This window comes from Protopterus annectens, chromosome 11.part0 (assembly GCF_019279795.1).
Source record: "Protopterus annectens isolate FY-2018-M chromosome 11.part0, PAN1.0, whole genome shotgun sequence".
Classification (NCBI taxonomy): domain Eukaryota; kingdom Metazoa; phylum Chordata; order Ceratodontiformes; family Protopteridae; genus Protopterus; species Protopterus annectens.
This window is the reverse complement of record NC_056745.1, coordinates 136,822,582-136,843,446: the sequence shown is the minus strand read 5'-3', so window position 1 is coordinate 136,843,446 and position 20,865 is coordinate 136,822,582. Positions and strand designations below refer to the sequence as shown.

Below are 20,865 nucleotides of genomic sequence, written 5' to 3'. Positions count from 1 at the left end.
GCTTCTGTTCTACAGTGCCCTGGTCAGACCACTAAGTGTAGCTATATAGGCCATACAACAAAATTGCCATCAGGCTGCTGGAATTAATACAAAGAGATGCCACTATGAAGATCATGGAGGGGAAGGGATATGTCCAAAGACTAAGCAATTAGAACTCTTCTTCTTTGGGACAAGGATGGACAGGAGGTCATGGTATTAGTGAGCAATACCAAGTTAGGGTAATGTTAAGGTGTCATCCTGAAAAGGGCTGACAGATGACAGTGGAGAAACAGTAGACACATGCAGCAGATAGTAGGGACCATTAATGTCTTGCATCTCCAAAAGTACTCCTTCATGAAAAAGACAGCACACCCATGGAATAGACTACTAGAAAGGTTGGTGGAGAGGGCATAACCAGAGATGTTCAAGAAGGCATTGGACAGGTGGAGGAAATCGAAAGGAAGGGGCTGGCAGGTATGAAACAGATGGTAGAATGTCAGCTATACTTAAAAGTCAGATTAGACAGGTTTTTTGTTTTCTTCTACCATCAAGCAAATGCAATGTAAACTAGAAGAGAAAACAGAAGGATATTTTAGCAATATTGTGCATTTATACCACTTGTTTGGTATTGGGTCAGTACGTCTATTGAGGTTAAGCACACAATTTCTTTTTTGGTCCTCTGTACCTATACATGCATCCACAGTTCTATAAAAAATTAGGTTGTCAATAAAGACGGTAAAATATTGTGCTCTCCTTTTTCCTAGATGTGGTTCTGTACAGTTGAGAAGCTGAAAACACAAGTTGCCTAACTGATTTCTGTCAGTATCCCTATAACATAACTAGGCCAGGACAAAGAGAGGTTGCATTCTTAGTAACTAACTATGCTGTAGCTAGCACTTATTTATGTTTTTATTTGTTAACCAGGTAAGTAAACTAGTCCAAAGAGACTCTTTCAGGTATAAATCAGGCCAGAGGCAATACAATTAAAGACAGAACATATGAAAAAGCATCAGCACTGAAACACTGAATAATTCAAGTATCGGTGAGATCACTGAAGACAAAAGGTAACTGTCAAAGTACAACAGGCATCATCAGGGATAAATGCTAAGGAAAATAACCATTCCAGATTCCAACACATCTAGATATTCAGCATGTAATCATCCTAACTTAAGCATTACAATAGTTACAAAATATATGAACTTAGTAGTTTATTATAGCACCCGTTTAAAAAGATGAATGAAGTAAATAGTAACTGTATATGCCATGCGTGAAAAATAAACATTTAAAAGGGATGCTGAGAATTACTCATGTCATGAAAGCAGTCACGGGTATAGGTCACTTTAATGTGTGGCAACAGCTTAATTCTTAATGAACTGTAGATAACCTCTCTGCATCTGGCAGCTATAAGTTGATCCCAATTAGCAGGTGTCATTTCTCTGAAACTTTTTCTCCAAGACCTAAGGCAAAATTAGATGTTCAACATATAGATCACCGCTGCAATAGCCTAAGCTATATGGGTTCTACCCATTGTGATCAGCCGGCTTTTGAAAGCTTAAGGGCGCCTTCCACATGTTCCAACTATCGGGAGCATGAGAGCAGCTCCATATAAAAATAGCTGGAGTGCAGATTACCTTACAGCTTTTTTGCAACAAAGAATACTCCGTCAATGGACCCAGTAGAACTGTCAGTTGGCTAGCAATCCTTTAAAGCTGGACAGATGTCACCATTTGGGGAAAACCTTCTAATGTATATTTTTGAAGAAAACTCATGTTTTTCTGTCTGAAATATGCTGTTTTCTTAGGAAATATTTTATTTTAGAACTGCATTACATTTCTAAAAAAGGTTATGTCTTACCATAATATTCCATCCGTGTTGTTGATCTTCAGTAATCCCTGACTGTGGGCTTGGTTCCAAGTCTTGGAACTGACTCGGTCATTATTCCAGCTCGCGCCTTCCAAAACTCTCAAGCTAAGCTCTACACACAATGCTCCTCACCAAATTACCTCAGATCAAGTTTGCAAACTATAGTGACAGACAAGAGATAATAAATAAGAGATCATATCTGTATCCCTATTATAAAGCCAGTCTTTGGGAATATTCAATCCACCAAGAGTTCTAAAGGCAGGAGGAAGGAGGGAGGGAATGTCAAGGATTAGGTGAAGATCGACAACACAGATGGAACTTCATAGTAAGACATAACTTCTTTATCTGATATTGCCAATCTTCACATAATCATTGACTGTGGGACAGAGTCCCTAGCTACCTGTATTTTGGGAGGTCTCATGGAAGAATATTCCTGAGCACCATTGAGTTGAATGATGCACATCCCCTAGAGACCTGGTCCAGTTTGTAATGAGTAATAAAGGTATGAGGAGATCCCCAACTGAGTTGCTGCTGCACAAATATCATCTAAAGAAGCTCTGGCATGAAAAACTGCAGATGCTGCTATAGGTCTCATTGAATGTTCTTTTACAGGTCCTGGTGGGTGAAGACTCTTTCTGTTGTAAACAAAGCTGATACAGTCCTTAAGCCATTTCGCCAGGGTAACTTTAAATACTGGACTGCCTAAAGAAACTGAAGAAAAGGCAATAAATATCTGTCTGTATTTTCTAATATCCTTTGTTCTGTGAAGGTAGAAACATAACTGCCTGTGTACATCTATTAAGTGTAGACAGTATTCCCCTTTGTTAGAAAAGTTGGAAAAAAGGACTGGTAGATGTAAAGTCTGATTGATATTTGACTCGGAAACAACCTTTGGTAAAAAGGAAGGATCTGTCCGGAAGGAGTCCCTGTCCTTATGAAAGATTAAGTAGAAAAGTTTACAGGACAAGGCTTGTATTTCCAATATTCTCCTGGCAGATATGATAGCTATTAAAATTAAGGTTTTCCAGGACAAGAGTTTTAAGTCACAACTTGCTGAAGGTTCAAAGGGGGGAGAAATAAGAGGCTGAAGTACCAAATTCAAATCCCATAGTACAGAGAGTTATTTATATGGACGTCTGAGCATTTAAGGTTCCTTTCAAAAAGGCTTTACAAAGTTTATGTGACATTAGTGATGAACCATTGAAACCAATATGGAAATTAGATATCGCAGCAAGATGCACCCAAATAGTAGAGGCTGATGAGCCTGTCTCATACAGTAAGGCTAAAAAGTCTAAAGCTTTGTCTACGGGTGCTAAATATGGGTCAAGATTATAGTCTAGCGACCACTTAGTAAACTTTAGCCACTTGTTATGATACAATTTTCTAGCTGAAGATTTGTGGAAAGCCAGAATGATGCATTGGACTGGTGAGGTGAGGGAGGAATGCCTAGCAATCATGGGAACTGGAGAAGTCATGCAGTGAGCTTGAGATGTTGTAGATTTTGGATGAACCAGTCTGTCCGGGTGGAACAATAGATCTGAAGCTGGGTCCAGTATCCATGGTTTCCAAAGCAGATGAGGCCATAGGAAGGGAAACCAGACCTGTCAAGGCCAGAATGGGGCAAAGAGGATTATTCTGTTATTCGACCTATTGGCTTTCTTTAAAAACTGACATGTCAGTGGAATCAGAGGAAAGTCATAGAATAGACCAGGATGCCAATCGTGAAGGAGAGTGTATCTGGGTGACTCTGCCGGGGAGGGGGATTACGGCAAAGCAACTGCTGCACTTGTTGCTCAGAGGAGACGCAAACAAGTCGCAGCAAGGTTGGCCCCAGTGGCAGAATATCTTGTCTGCCTCCACTGGATTGAGAGACCACTCGTGAGGCATAAGGATGATTCTGCTCAATTTGTCCGCAATCACATTGGAGCCCCCAGGAATGTGCGCTGGCATTAGAAAGTGGTCGGAGGAAATCGCCCATTGCCAAACTTATAGAGCTTTCCGACAAACAGAGTAAGATCTGGTTCCCCCTTGTTTGTTGATGCAACAGACAGCCAACATATTGTCTGTTTGTATTGCAATTGTTCCCAACAGAAGCGTATCTTGAAATGCCTGTAGCACTAAAGAGCACTGCCCTCCCCTCTAGAACACTGACATGCAAGTTGGCCTCCCAGCTGGGACCAAGTTCCTTGGACTGTCTTTCTCAGATAGTCCCCCCCCCACCTGGGATGCGTCCATGATCACTATGGCTTGGGGTTGAGGAAGGACAAAGGCACATCCCGACAATAATTCATTGGAGGGAAGTCACCAACTTAGATCTTCCTTGCATTAATTGGTAATCAGAATCAGATGGGACACTGGTTGATTCAACAAGGACCATTGGAAGGCCAGAAGCCACTGAAGGATTTGCATGTGGTATCTGGCCAGGGGAACTAAAGTGATAGAGGCTGGCACTGACCATAGAGCTTGTAAAATGAGTCTTGCTGTTACTTTCTTGCTTCAAATGATTGGGCTCACTTGTGATCTGATCCTTTGGAGTCTTTCTAGGGGAAGTGCTGTGAAGCCGGTGAATGTGTCGAGCATAGCTCCAATGAACTCCAGCTGTTGTGATGGGTCTAGATGGGATTTTAAATAGTTTATAGTGATTCCTAAGCTGGAAGAATGAAGAAGAATGTAATCTAGTGCCTTTACAAGTTGACACTTGGTGGGAGCAGTAAGGAGCCAGTCATCTAGATATGGAATCACTCATAATCCTAGCATTCTGAGATGCACTGCTACCACTGCCATGCATTTGGTGGACACCCTGGTGGCTGTGGTGAGGTCCTGAACTGATAATGACTGGCTCCCAAACAGAAGTGCAGGAATCTTCTGGAGCACTTGTCCATTTTTATTTGATAATATGCATTCTGAAGATCTAATAAGCACATTCAATCATCTTTTTCCAAGAATGGAAGTACAGACAGAATCGAGACCATCCAGAATTTGGTTTGTTGAACTGATAGTTCAAGTGACTGAGGTCCAAAACCAGTCTCTGGACCCCTGTTTTCTTTGGCACTAAAAAGAATCTTGAGTAAATTCCGGATCCTCTCTGGTCTGGTGGGGCTGCCTGGATGACTATTTTGTCTAGCAGTTTTCGAGTTTTAAGACTGCTGACTCCCTGTGACTGGGTGGAATATCCAGGATTCTTCTTGGCCTTTTTGGTTCCTCTAACAGGGGAATGTTGTAACCTCTGGTAATGATCCTCTGCACCCATTTGTCCAACCTTATTCCTAGCCAGGCAGATTGGTGCAGGGATAATCATCCCCTGACTGCTCCAGAGGAAGGCAATTGGGGCTCCTTTTAGGATAGGAATTACCAGGGAAAGAGTCCCTGGAACCCTGATTATGCAGGCCATTTCTGCCTCTTGGATGGCATCTTCCATTATTACTCCCCCCTCTGCCCCTGGGGAAGTCATTGCCATGTGAATCCTGGAAAGGTACTTGGGTCCTTTTGAACAATAGCCTACCACATCTCTGGCTCCTGGAATAGGGGTGTTAAGGAGTGGAAAAGTATATGCCCACAGCAGAAAGGGTCTTCCCATCTTTCTCATATCTGTCTAGAGTCTCTTCAACTTTGGGGCTAAACAGGGATGATCCATCAAACGGAGCGTTGACGAAAGACGACGTAAATGACTCCACAAAAATCACATAAGCACATATAGGCATGTCTTCTGATGGCTACTCCTGAACCTGCTGCTCTTGTCCTTTCAGTAGCATGATCAATTAGCTTCATGGACAATTTGGAGATAGATTCTAGAGTGGCAAGCTGAGAAGTCACTTTGTCTCAAACTCCTTCAGCTACTGTTCCTGAAAGAGTATCTGAAAGCTTTTTAATCAGATCTCTGAAGCCTGGTAAAATGTGCCATACAGTTCAAGGACCTGAGAGGGAAGGTCGATGAAGTGCATAAGCGCTTCCCAAATCTATCCATTGTCCTAGACTCTTTGTTAGGAGGATGGATAGTATGATTTTCATCAGCAAATTCCTTCTTGGTGGCTGCAGCAACCACCATGACATCCACAAGAATACCTTTGGCCCAGTGTTGTTCATCTTTAGGGGCAGAGAAAATTCTATCAGGTTTCTTGGGGATCGGCTCAATGGAGTCAGCTATCGTCCAAGCCCACTAAGCAATACACTTAATAAGATCATCAGAGGGCGGAGAGATCCTACAGGTGGAGGGCTGGGCATGAAAATCCTCTAGGTATACCGATTGCTCTGAGGAAGGTTGAAGGGTAGTCCAGCTACCCCTCTGTTTAAAGATTTCTTGAATGTCCCTGAAGGAAACGTCTTCAGGGGGTGACTTAGGGGAACCTTCCCCTTCATTGAAATCAGTATTTTCTGTGAAGGACTCTTCAGGGGAGTGCAAGTACTTCCTCATGCACTTTTTCTTTGAAGGTACCTCTTCGGTGGGTTGCTCCAGAGAGGTAACCGAAAAGAAGACATAACCAGAGTGGTTGGTCCTGAGACTTTTGTCCACTCTGTCCCAGGGTAGAGACCGGAGGCAGCTCTGGTTGAGGGGATGGACAGGATATTTGGTCTGACAGGGAAGGCATAGACTGTTTGCCTGCAATGGACAAGGTCTCCCCACAACCTGGAAGGCAGGTCCACCCGTAGAGGGATGGAAGCCTGGAACCAAAACAGAGTCCTTCAGAATCATGGTCTCAACCTGCACCAAGGAGGCCGCCCCTGACGTAGAAGCCAGGGTTGAGCTTACATATGCTGAGGCACTGAGGGGCAATGGAAGGCTCCAAAAGTATTGAAGTTGAACCCTGCCCCCAGGAACTGACAAGGAAGCCCTGAACCTGGAAGGTCACTGGTTCCAAGGTACCGGACGAACTCAGGGTAACTACTGGTGTCGGAGAAAGAGCTCTGACTGGCACCAAAACAGTCAGAGCTGAAAAGGTCAGCAACAGGGGCTCAGAAACCTCAGCTGGAGTTAAAGGAGGAATAGGCAGGAGTGTAGAAGAAGGTAAGGTTCCAGAGCTAACAAGGCTAGGAACTGTGGAAGGAGGTGGTCCACCAGTCTTATAAATTCTGACTCTGATAAACTCTTTGTGGACTGAATAGAGGAGGCCAATGGAGACCTTGGTGGCTGTCTCTCCAAAACGGGACTGGGAGCACAGTCTGCAAAGGGATCTAGTGAGGAAGAGTAAGTTGTATGGGGTAAAATTATTATCTGAGAATCCTTCGGTGCAGATTGGTTGGTTGGTACCGAAGGGAGTGTTGTCTGCACCGATACCAGTACTGAGGATAATGATTCTGAAGAGGTCTGTGCTGATGGCAACGAGCAGTGAGTATCTTTGCCCACCAGTATCGAGGAGGCTGTTGGCACCATGAGGGATTTGGCCTTTTAAGGAGGCGGTTCCAAGGAACTTGTTGGAACTGAGTGACTCTGCTTTTTAGGTTTAGAAGAGGATGAAGAAGAGGAGCACCTGTCAGATAGGGCCTCTTCAAAACGAGATTTAAGAAGGCCTTTTAAGATCAATTTTTTTGTCATCTATCAGGGTTCTGAAACTAAACCAATGACAGATCACACAGTCTTTCTGCAGATGGACCCACACCGAGACAATACACACAGTGTGTCCTTCTGAGTCAGGCATCTTTCTGTCACATTTTTGGCACCTCTTGAAGCCAAATGTACCTTTAGAAGGTCTGTTGGCCATAATGTAAAAAACCAAGGCCACAGTACACACATACATGCACTGCTGTACTATAATAAAAGAGGAAAGTTTTTTTTTAGTTATATCAAATAGAGGAAAAGGAAAAGAAGGAGAGGGGAACTACCAATAATGGTATGAGGAGTTAGCCGAAGGTAAAAGGGAAGAAAGTACCAATGATGATACTTCAGTCTACCTAACAGTAAAGGAGAGAGAAAAACAGACACACACACACACACACACACACACACACACACACACACACACACACACACACACACACACCAAAACTATCTAGAAGAGGAGCAGGGTAGTATAGATAGAAGTTAAAGATAGAATATGGAAAAAACTAACTTAAAGTTTGTATAAAATGCTAACTCTCGAGAGATTGGACAGAACATGTCTGGCACTACAAAGTGGCAAACGCGATCTGAGGTAATTTGGTGAGAAGCTTTGTGGGTAGAGTTTTGCTTGAGAGTTTTGGAAGGCTCGAGCTGGAATACCGGCTGAGTCGGTAACGAGGTTCAGAACCTAGCCTACGGTCAAGGATTATATGAAGACTGACAGTATCAGATTTAATGTTATGAGTAAATGCTTATGTGAACATTTTTTGTGGAAAATGTTATTTTTTGACTAAAACTTTAGTCAGAGTAGTGTGATAAAGCCAAGCCGAAGTTTGGACTGTGGATTGGAGACTGTCTTCCCTACCAGGGATTGATAGAGTACAGCAAAGGGAAAGGGATATGGGAATGTTAAATGAAAGGCTGGCTCTGGCTGATTTTATAGTTCAGTCTAGAAAAAAAGCTGTGGTAAAAAAGGGAAATTAGCAGGGTATGTAAAATAATGCAAGGTAACTATAAGAATCAATCAGAGGAGCTTAGAAAACACTGAAAAACAGTACGGAAAAGAAATATAGAAAGAAACACTGCCACGCAAAAATGTGAATGTAAGAGATTTGTTTGGATATCTAGAAGCCTGAAGAAGCTGTCAGTATGGAAAAGAAGTTATCTTCTTACCATAACGTTCCATCTGTGTTGTAGATCCTCATTCACTCCTTACTGATGGGACTTCGGTTCCATCCTCGGAAACAACTCAGCCAATACACAAGCTAGCACCAGCCAAAAACTCTTGAGCCAAGTCCTAACCATTGTGCCCCTCTCCTTCTATCGTCAGATCAAGTTTGCCCGCCAGGATTAGAGACAATGGAGACAATGGAGGCCCTATCTGAGCAAATACCCTATCAGGCGGACAGGAACAAAAGATCCCCCAGGAGTCTTCAGGCAGAGGGTAGGAGGGCGGGACGTAAGGAATGAATGAAGATCTACAACACAGATGAAGCTCTATGGTAAGAACATAACTTCTTTATCTGATGTTGTAAATCTTCATTCGGTCCTTACTGCTGGGACCGAGTCCCCAGCTACTTTATGTCCTGGGTGGCCCTATGGAAGGATATTCCTGAGCACCATTGAGCCAAAGGATGCTCTTCCTCTGGAGACCATATCCAATTTGTAATGCGTGATAAAGGTATGGAGGGTTACCCAAGTGGCTGCTGCGCAGATGTCATCCGTAGAGGCTCTGGAATGAAATGCCACCGGAGTGGAGACTGACCTGGTGGAGTGAGCCTTGACTCTAGTAGGCAAACTTAATTTGTTCTGTTGATAGACAAAGGTAATGCAGTCTCTTAGCCATTTTGACAAGGTGACTTTTGAAACAGCTTTGCCCAGTTTGGGGCCTGAAAAAGCTATGAACAGCTGGTCTGATTTTCTGAAGGATTTAGTTCTGTCTAAGTAAAAAACGTAGTTGTCTATGTACATCTATCATGTGTAAACGGTATTCACCTTTGTTAGAGAATTTTGGGAAAAGGACTGGTGGTTGAGACTTGAATTTGAGATAACCTTGGGCAAAAATGAAGGGTTAGTTTGAAGTGATACTCTCTCATTATGGAAAATCAAATAAGGGCGATTAACACACAAAGCTTGCAACTCTGATATCCTCCTGGCTGAGATGATGGCTACCAGGAATAAGGCTTTCCAGGATAAAAACTTTATGTCACATGTGGCAGAAGATTCGAAGGTTGAACAAGTTAGAGTTTGTAGGACCAAAGTCAAATTCCAAGGTTCAGTAGAGCTTTTAATGGGTGGTCTGACTCTTTTCATGACAGTTTTGCAAAGATGGTGGGGCATTAATGAAGAGTTGTTAAAGCCATTATGAAAATTGGCGACAGCTGCTAGGTAAATTGTAATTGTAGAGGCTGAGGCTCCTGGATGGAGTAGCATCAACAGGTATTCCAAAGCCTTATGGACTGGGATTCAAAGTGGGTCTAGTCCTTCTTCTTTAGTCCAAATTACAAACCTGACCGATTTGCTGTGATAGAGTTGCCTGGTGAAGGGGTTATGAGAAGCCAGAAGAATATTTTGGACTGAGGAAGATAGGCTCATCTGCCTGACAATCAGCAGAAGTGGAGATACTAAGTGGTCAGCTTGAGACTGTGAAGGTTGGAATGGACCAGCCCCTGCGGGTGAGATAGGGGTCCCGGGCTTGGATCCAGGGTCCACAGGTGATAAACCAGGTGAGGCCATAGAAAGGGGAACCAAACTTGACTGGGCCAATAGGGTGCAATGAGGATTACCTTGCTTCTCAGCTGTTGTGCTTTCTTCAAGAACTGTGAAATGAGGGGAATAAGGAGAAAGGTATACAGTAGACCCAGGGGTCAATCGTGTATCAGAGCATCTCTCCATGACTCCCCCTGGGGGGGGGGGATCAGGACAAAGAAGCTGTTGCATTTGTGGTTCAAGGGGGAAGCAAGACCAGCCCCAATGATGAAAAATTTGAGTCGCTACCATGGGGTTGAGAGACCACTCGTGAGGCATCAAAATGTTCCTGCTCAGTTTGTCTGCAATCAGATTGGAATTCCGGGGAAAGTGCATTGCTAGTAGAAAGCAGTTGGAAGCTATCTCCCATTACCACACTCTTAGGGCTTCCTGGCCTAAAGGGTAGGATCTGGTTCCTCCTTGCTTGTTGATGTACCAGACTACTGACATATTGTCTGACTGGATAACAATTGTCCCCGATGGAAGGATTATTTGGAATGCTTGTAACGCTAAGAGCACTGCCCTCAGTTCTAGGACACTGATATGCAGTTTGGCCTCTAAGGGGGACCAAGTGCCTTGGACGGTCTTTCCCTGAAAATGCCCCCACCCCTTCAGGGAAGCTTCTATGGTCACAGTGGCTTTGAGTTGGGGGGGATGACACCATAACTCCTGTTCTGGCTTCATCCACTAACACAGATCTTGTTTCCATCGGTTTGTTATGTGGACTAGGTAAGACATTGGGTGTGTTAGAAGAGACCATTGAGATGATAGGAGCCATTGGAGTAGCCTCATATGGAATCTTGCTAGTGGGACCAGTGAGATTGTAGCTGCCATCGAGTCCAGCAGTTGTAAGACCTGTCGAGCTGGGTCAAGATTTTGAGAAAGTATTTTTTGAAGTTGAGATGTCAGTCTTAGTAGCCTGTGAAGAGGTAGAGCAACTCCTCAGGATATTGTGTCGAACGTTGCCCCAATGAAGCATAAGTCCGCTTCCCTAGTCTGTGTTTTGTCTGGGACTCCCTGTTCAGAGGATGGCTAGTCGAACTTTCTTCCAATAGTTCTTTCTTAGTGGCTGCCGTCACTACCATGGAGTCTACTGCCAAACCGAAGGACCAGTGAGGGTGGTCTTGTGGAGGGGAGAGAATTTTATCAGGCCTACGGGAAATTGGCTCATCATTGTCAGGGGCCTTCCAGGCATGCTGCACAATGAGTTTAATCAGCTCATCTGCAGATGGGGTCACCCAGGATGTAGATGGTTGAGTAAGGAAGGCTTGCAAGAATACAGATTCCTCAGTAGAAGGATTGATGGGCTTCCAGCCGCCCCTCTGTTTAAGCATCTCCACTATGTCTCCGAATGAGACATCTTCAGGGGGTGACCTTGGAAACCCTTCTCCCTCATCGAAATCCGTATCTTTGGTGATAGATTCCTCAGTGGAATCCACCTGCTCTTTCTTGCATGTTATCTTTCAGGGTGGCTCCTCAGAGGGATCTTCTGACGAGGACTCCGAACAGCGGATACCCTGAAGCAGGGTTTCTTGCTGCTCCCGTGTTCGAAGTCCCTGCATAGTGGGCTGCGTCAACTGCATGCTAGAGGAAAGGGAAAGGTCAGGTTCCAACGTTGGGGGTGCCAATTGCATGCTTTTGGAAGCAAGAACCCTGTTCATCACCTGGAAGGCAGGCCCACCTGAAGAGGGATGGGAGCCTGGGACAACCTCAGAACTGGGGTCACACCCCGCTCCGATGAGCCCACCTAGAAGATAGGAGCCCTGAGAGGACTAGAAGCTGCCAGGACAGCCGAAACCATAGATGGCCCCATAGAAAAAATTGGCACCAAACTAGGGGTCATGGTGCCGACAGACCAGTCACGTTCCCGAGGGTGGACCGGCTTCGAATGGAGTGAAGTCCAGAGGGCAGGCTCCAGAACCATGGAAGGAAACATCACAGGAACCGAAGACATGGGCACTGGGGTAGACATCAGTACCAAGGACTCCAAAGCCTGAGAAGAGGTTGAAGGAGGAAATGATCGAGTCTGTGCTGAAAAGCCTTCGGCTCCTGGTGGGAGGGAAGTCTTGGTAGGGTTCAAAATTCCTCTGGCTGCCAACAGCTGATCAACAAGCCTCACTACGTTTATTTCAGAAAGACTCCTGGTGGACCATGTTGATACTCCGGAAGGAGAGTCAGGTCTCTCAAGAAAAAGGACTATACTGTTGTCCAAGGAAGGGGTTGATAGTAGGTGAGTATCTGGTCCTAGACAAAATTTCAGGTTTTGGCACCGAGGATGGAACCATGACAGAAGTTATTGCTGGTGCCGAAATTGTGTCTGGTACTGAAGTAACTATCGGTACCGAAGCAAATATCAGTGTTGTTGCTTCCATGGTTGCCAACTCTGGCACCGTAGAGCTAGTCATAGGCTCTGGTGCTGAAATAGTCGGTGCAGACATTTTAGGTATTTTTGGTTCAGATATTGTCTGGGAGCGTTTTGGTTCTGAAGAACTCAGGGAAGCCTTTTCTTTTCTTTCCTGGGAGGTGGTGAGACTTCTGCCTCAGAAAGGGACTCCAAGAAGGGTTTTTTTAATAAACCCTTCAGGATTAATTTATTCTTCTGCTCTGCCAAAGTGCGAGAGCTAAAGCTTTTTCACAGGTGACATGGAGGTTGAATCCGGAGGTGAGGAACTCCGAGACAGTAGACACACGAAAGATGCCCATCCGAACTGGGCATCCTTTGCACACACTTGTCACACTGTTTGAACCCAGTCATTCCTTTCTTGGCAGACATAGTTGTAAGAGCCTAAGTAGCTAGACAGAAAGGGGAACAATATAGTTATCAGATTTAACCAACAGCAAAAATATCAACTGTAAATACAAAGGAAAAATTATCTACTTTTTTTTTTGTTTTTTTTTTATAGAGGGAAATACCAAAGATGGTAAGGTAATTACAACAAGGGTAAGGGAGCGGCCCGTACCAACAATGGTACTAAGACTACCAAAAAAGGGTAGGAAAAAGGGAGAAAACTCACAGACAAAGTATAAGGTAAAGAGAAGTATTAAACGCTAAGAAAGTGAAAGGACTAGAAGATATTCAGCAATATAAATAAAAATTCTACTACTTAGCTGAGAGCTGGCTTGGCACGTCTTGAAAAGTACGTGGCAAATGAGATCTGGGGATAGGAGGAGAGAGGCACGATGGGTAGGATTTAGCTCGAGAGTTTTTGGCTGGCATGAGCTTGTGTATTGGCCAAGTCGGTTTTGAGGACGGAACCAAAGTCCCATCAGTAAGGACTGAATGAAGATTTACAACATCAAATGGAGTAATTTGTACATGTAGCTTTCTTTTCTACATTAACTTGTATCTGTAGAATGCTTTTATCTTCATTGCTATTAGTATTTTGTATAATTTACTGAGTGCATGTTCTGAGTTTGCTCCTCTGCTAACTAGTGCTCAGTGGAGTAATACAGGATGGTCTTGTGGCAGGCGACAATTTTCAGTCTGGTTAGCTCCTGTGTTAATCTAGCAAGCAGTTGTTGACTATCTGGACCCTCATAAAATTTCTTTACAAATTCCTAAAGAAACACTAAGGTTTCTGTTCCCTCAAACTAAGAGTTCCACTTTAGCCCAGCCAACTTTTAGAAAGCCACATCTGCAATAGATGTTAGGTCTGTTTTTGGAGATGGTGACCTCATAGAGCTTTAATGATCATGAGACTTGATCCAAAAATCTGTTGCCTAAAGTAATGACAGAGTTATATAGGTATTTTGACCCTACCTAGTTGGTTAAACATTATCAAATGCCAGGGGTAATTTGTGTTGGAAATGACCATAGATTAAAAGACCTTCAGCCGACCTGCAGGCAAATAAAGGTAGCAGGCTCAAATCTCCTTCATCTACTGGAAGGGTCATGACATCTCATTAAATTCTCGGCTTTGATAAGGCACATATAAATATCTGAACCTTATGTTTTAATGGCTTAATTTGTTCCACTGAAGGAGATATTGGATGCCTACCTGAACAGTATATATATATATATATATATATATAATATATATACGGCAACAGAAACCATTTTACCACCTGAACTTTTACTGCATATCAAGACATATCTTTGGTATTTTTGTATGTTCCCTGTTTTTCTCAAAGATATCCTTAAAAATACCACTGACCGTCCTGGGTAATGTACAGGAGACTTTAATTCCCAAGCATAAATATCTTTATACCCCAATTAGGCTTCAGGTAATTTTTCCACAAGTAGACAGCGATTGCTGAGGCTGTGATGGCAAAGAGAGAGGTATCCGAGAACATGTTTTTTGGGAATGTAGTGAACTAACAGATTTCAGAAATTCTCTTCAGTGAACTATTTCAGTTAAGGAAATGATTCTTTTGAACTGTGATGCTGAAACTGAATTGCCTAGACACAGTAAGGCCTTAATAAGCTTAATAAATGCTGTAAAGGAGATAAAAGAATTAAGATGGGATCTTTAGAAAAAGGAAGCAATAAACTACATAGAAATATATATAATCTGTGGGAATAAAATGTACAGAATAATGTTCAGGAGGAAGAGGAATATTTCAGGGAAGGTAGAACTTGTGCAATCTGTTTAGTGTTAAATTGAATAATAATAATAATTGCTAATACTGAACCACACTTGTATAATGTATGAAAAGGAAAATAATCTTTGTAATGGTTTGTTTTCTTTTATATAATTAAATGTGTACTCATGCCACTATGTAATATGTGATGTTAATAAAGCTATTTAAAAAAATAGTCACGTTTTGTGTATTTGTGTGTTGGGACAGATATGGTACTTGTTGGAGTTTAATTATCTCAGTACCACTTGTTTTCTACTTTATCTGTTACCGACTCATCCAGGCTCTGTTATCCAACTTTGAGGTCTCTTTCTTGTTTTCACAACGAAACAAACATTGGTCTCTATGGTTCTATCTTCCCGTGTTCACAAGAAAAAGAAAACTGTCAGGGAGTCTTTGTGTGTTGGGCCAGCTCCAGTTGTGCATCAGCCTCTGTTGGATGACTCTTCTGTGGCCACTTGCTCTTCCTCAGACCCACATATTTTCTCTTCTGGTCCCTCTGGTGTAGCAGATGCAGCTGTCAAAGACTGGGGATAAGCATGTCCTCTGCTTCTTTAGGGATGCCCTTGACGGACAAGGGAAAACTGATCTCAGTGGTCTCAAGGGAATGGGAATGTTCTTCACTTAGTTGGGTTAGGGAACTTGCACGTGGGATTAGTATGGCTTCTGACAGTCAGAAAAGTGAACATACTGAAAAAAAACTTTCTGTCTTCTGTTTCTATTTCCATAGACAGGGAATATTTACTTGGATTTTCTAAGGAACTCATTGGTGCCTTTTTCTTGCATTCTCTTTCTTTAAGCAAGAAAAAAGAATAATTCCTTCTTCTGATCTAGATTTTCAGTTAAAAGAACAGGTATTACAGGGGGATGGCTGTACCTCTGGAATTTCTTCTTAATCTGAACATTCTGATTCTGAAGAAAGTATGGTTTCAGATTTCTCTCCTGAAGACTTATCCTTTCTTTGTAAAGTCTCAGGAAAGGGATTTTTTCAGTGGGAACAGAAAGAAATTCATATGGAACACAAATTGTTAAATGATTTGTTACCACTGTATATATCAAAATGTGGATCTCTTTCTCCTGTGTTGCCTGACAGCCAACCTCCTGCCCTAGGAAGTCTGCCAGGTTATACAAGGTACTTTTAAAGTATTTGTTTTACAATTCTAAAGCAGACCCAGCAGTGATTTCTTTATTTAAAACTGCTTCAGCTAAACAGGTTACTGCTGTTAACCTCATTCCCAGAGGTAAGAATGGGAAAGCATTATACAAGTTTGGGAAGAAAATGTATTTATATTTATTTATTTTACATTTGTTTACCGGGAAAGTACGACTGGGTGCAGGTACTTTTTCAGCAGAGGCCCGGGGAGAAACGCTCCAGTAATAAGTAATACAAATACTGCATAAGTTAACAAACATGCAAGGAAATTAGAGAAGCATTCACCAACAGCAGTTGCACAGTGATGGACAATGCAGTTCATTAGAGATAACATTAACATGCTATGTGGTACAAAAGTATATAAAAATTTAAATGAAGAAAAAACAGTTTCAATAGAAACAAGTTCGAGGATTGATGTAAGCTAGCACCCTATGAGCAATATATAGTTAAATATAGTGTATGCTTCTAGTACTTTAAGATTCAGGACTTTGAACTGTCAAGCTCATATGCTAGTACATTTATCTTTTGAGAATGTGAAGAAGTTAATGGTTAACCTTCCTTCTTCTGAAGTAGAAAAATCTGAATGCTTCTGCAACATCTTATGATACTAAGCATATTTTGAAGTGTGCTTATAATAGTGCTGATTCTTCTTCCAGAGCTGTGCTTTTGGGTCAGTATTGAGACATTGGCTTGGCTTCTTTCTTAAACCCTTCCTGAAGATATTAAGACTGGAATTTTAAAGTCTCCGTTAAGTAAGGAAGTTCTGTTTGTCCCTTTTGCAGCTGAGGTGCTAAAGACATGATGAAAGGGTTTCAAGGAATACCCTAACTTTTTAATTGTGCTTTTTCAAAGCAAATCAAAATTCCTCCTCTTCCTCCTCCTACTCAGTTCCTTTTTTTTCAATAAGCAATTAAGCATGATGGAGATGTCAAACAGTATTTTAAAGCTTGTAAACAAGCCTGGAAGACAGATGTTTTCTTATATCCTTGGATGAGCATGTTCCCTGCAAGAATTTTCGCCCTTTCCACAAATATCCAAGTTTCTTCTGAATATCCAGGACTCTTCAAAACTGTGGTGATGACTCACTTTTGGCCCAGGCAACACCAGTTCACCCTTCGTTTCAATCTGGGCAAGGGCAATTACCAGAAGCTTCTCCACAGACTGGATTTACTCACATAAAACAGGGATTATTTTACATACCCCAACCTGAAAACTCTTCAACGTACTGCCTAGCTAATAGAATTTTGATACCTTTTAGGCACCTTTTTTTCTGAAGATGTGCAGCAGGTACTAAAGTAGGCATAAATAACCTGCTACTAGGGAATCATAAATGTGCAAATGGAAAAGATTTTCTAACTGGTACCAGTTCAAGAACCAGGAACCTTTTTAGTCTTGGATGCCTCTTGTTCTTAATTATTTGTGTCAGTTACATCCTTTGGCTTATCTTTATCGTCTGTTAAGTATAATTTGCTGGCCATTTCTGCTTGTCTGCTCTTTGATCCCCCTTTCTAACCATACTCAAGTTAAAATGTTTTTGAAAGGGGTGTTACATATCTGTCCGCCTAGGAAATAGGTGACTCTTCCTTGGAATCTGAACTTTGTGTTTGAAATATTTACTCTCATTCCATTTGAACCAGTTCATCTGGCTAAATTGAGGTTCTTTACATGAATGACTCTTGTACAACTGCTCCGACATCTACCAGGAGATTATCTTGAGTTACATTCACAGATGTTGAGTCAATCCAACCTCATTTGTCACGGACAGGGTTTTAAAGTGTTCTCAGAGCTTGTTTTAAGCAAAGACTTTTCATCTCCATCTTCTTTCCTTTACCCAAAATAAGGAAAAAGATTCCTCAGACTCTAGACGTCCACAGGTAGCTCAGATACTGCCTGGACAATATTTGAGCCTTCAGGAAAGATGATCAGCTGTTTGTCTCCTACAAAGGTAAGAGGAAAGAATAACCAGTGTCAAAGCAGACTGTTTCCAGGTGATTGTCTCATACTACTGCTTTTGGTATGCGCACCATAATTAACTGTTTCTAGGCATTGCAGTCTTCAGCAGCTTTCTAGAAAGGGATAGTTTCTAGAAGCACTCTGGAGGCAGCAACCTGATACTTTGTGTATATTTTTGCAAAGCACCACAACCTGGATTACTTTTCATTCCAACACAAGCTTTGCTAGAAACATACTCCAGGAGCTCCTGAAGTCTTAGTTTATTGGCCTCCTTCCATTTTTTTTAGTTTTCTAAGCTATGGTAATCTGCCTATACATTTTACGGTACTGGAACAGTGATCTATATATGTTGAGCATATATAGTTATATAAGCAAATTTACCATAACAGTAGATGTTCTAACAGATCGCTGTTGTAGCAGCCACCTCTCTTCCCAGTCCCCTTATTTTGGCTGTTTTCCTTTTGTATTGACAGGGTGTGGATATATATACCCTTTTGTACATAGTTTACTGTTGAATTGTCTGCTAATATTGTTCATTCTCTGAGGTAATGTGCACTCCAATGGTCTTAATATGGAGCTCCTCTTGAGATCCTGACAGAGTACCTGGACAATCACAATGGGTAGGACCCATAAAGGTCAACTACTACAAGACTGATCTATTAGAACATCTATTGTTATGGTAAGTTTATTTACACAGCTTTATTTTCTCTCTAATGTCGGGGTACTCTGTCATATGAAACTAACTGATCAGGACAGGGAAGGATACACAAGGTAAACTCCAAGTATTTGTCCCCTGCTTGCAAAAGAGATTCATAGTGCTGCCCTTGTTTTTCGTCCTAAATGTTGTGGTTTCTGCCTTCACGACTGATTCTCAGTGCCACCTACAACTCTCACACAGGTATAAGGGGACATCCTTCTGCAGCTTGGGACAGGATTTTCACATTGTGTTGGGGAAGTCTTAGAAGGTGGGAAGTCTAGTGTCCCTAAAACAGAGTGAAGCACACAATCATGCCTCATGCAATTTTCTCTGTGCTCCTGTGAGTTTGATCATCACATATCTCCACCCCAGTGGCAAAATTGTACACTCTCACAATAAAGAGCAGCTACCACACAACTCGATTCTCCTTCCCTAGCCAGTTTTCCAGCACCAGTAGTCACTAACATATCTTAAATCACAGGCATCATGGTCAGATATTCTGCCACTCTATCAAAAGGCAGGAAAAAGTGTTAACCTTTGCATGTGTTCTTGAGTCTTGAGTGATTGAATAGTGACTTGAAGGAAGCACAGTATGATTTCCTATGACCCTAAACCTACTTAAAATAGCACAGAATGGCTATGTGTCTGGAAAGCTAACAGAAATGGATGATGGTTTAGGAATGATGTTTAATTTTTCTTCGCACTCTAGTTCTATGCTTGGTTATAATATGTCTTTAATAGAAGAAAACTGTCCAATTGCATGCATTCTACCATTTAATAAATGCCTTTTTAGGATACAAAAATTTGTGAAATTTCTATAATTCCTTGAACACATTTCTAGCTGTAGTTCTGTTTCCTGTAGCCAAACAGAATGGGTAGGTATGAATAATTACATGTTGATCCATGCTAGGTCTTCATTTTGTTGCAGTTGACTGTGTGATATCTGAAATTTTGTGAGTCTCTTTCATCTTTAGTAGCACAAGAAAGCAAAGACTGATGTACCTGTGAGCAAGTCCTGCCCTTGAGCATTAATATAAACAAGACAGAAACCATCAGCACTAGTTCACTCCTATGTGTATATCATTATACTCTAATTCATTATCACTGATAAATACGTGTAGAGAAGAAAAGTCTTCTACATCTGTACTCCAGCTATTACAAAGACAAAGGTTAACTTAGTCTACTTCTTTGCACAGTTTCGTGTGACATGATATTAGAGATGAATACAGAAGTTGAAAGGTCAGCACCATGCACATAAGATTCATGGCTGGTTCTGTAGACAACAATGAAGGTATAGATTTCTGAAATTACTTGTACTTGGACTATTCTGTACAGGTCTTTTTAGGTCTGCAATATCCAGAGGTGTGAAGAGATTCAATACTATGGACTGAATCCTCAACTCCATTCTTGACATGAAAGTTAAGGAAGATAGTAATTGCGTAATCTGTTTTGAGTGTATCCCTGAATTTGTATGTGGCAAACATAACTATATATGGAAATAAGTATATCCATCCAGCTATCTAGTATACACACAATAAAATGTGTTACCGCACATTTCTTCAGTACATGAGAAGGGAAAGGGATAAACATTAAACTTGATATGTGCTTGTCCATTATAAATTTGTTTTACAACTGTACATTAATTCTGAGTGTATGCCACTGCATCTAGTATAAAATAATGCCTCATAATTCAAACAAATAAAATGCACTACTCCATCACCAAATGCTTAATTTTAAAGATAGTGCCATTACCTGGATAGTCATTGGGTGGATATGGATTTTTCTCCTCAGTTTCCTCTGGCTTCAAATCATCCACTGCCACCTGAAAAGAAGAGGAGTTATAAGGCCACACAAGAACTAAGCAACGTCATACGATTCTCACACTACTAACTTAAAAAGATGATGCCAAAGGCAGGATACTGTCCAGCCTACTAACTAGCAGACATTTTAGTGGTACGATTTTTTGCTACAATTGACTACAGAGATAGCTTTATATAGAAATAATTCAACAGGTTAGCAGGAGACTCTAGTTACAGTTTAATCTCCTCGACCTTGAATATGTGCTCAAAGATGAATGGGAATAAGAACAGATGCTTCAAGAATAAAATATAGCCGGCTACTGCAAACAAACAAACAACTGTCAAAGCTTAGTAACGCATTGAGGTGAGAACAAAATATTGAGCAGTGGAGCAAAGTCCTGCAAAATACTTGGGAACTTTCATGAAACAAAAACAACTTTACCTAGTGCTATAAAACTAAAAGGCACTGAACAAAACATACATTGACTTTTGAATATTACTGATTTGAGGTCTGTGGACTTAAAGATCTACAGAATGAGGCAGTATTCTTTTGCAGTAACTC

General features: G+C 41.7%; 1 protein-coding gene across 5 annotated transcripts in view; it reads right to left on the bottom strand.

Annotated features, from left to right (window-relative positions):
* Nucleotides 1-20,865, bottom strand: part of LOC122815212 (voltage-dependent L-type calcium channel subunit alpha-1C-like) — a 2,602,552-nt gene that overhangs the window by 1,923,829 nt on the left and 657,858 nt on the right. For all 5 annotated transcript variants that reach the window (XM_044087523.1, XM_044087521.1, XM_044087522.1 and 2 more), the window contains exon 14: nucleotides 20,257-20,326. In XM_044087523.1, the coding sequence (XP_043943458.1) occupies nucleotides 20,257-20,326 (70 nt within the window). The remainder of the gene's footprint in view (nucleotides 1-20,256; nucleotides 20,327-20,865) is intronic.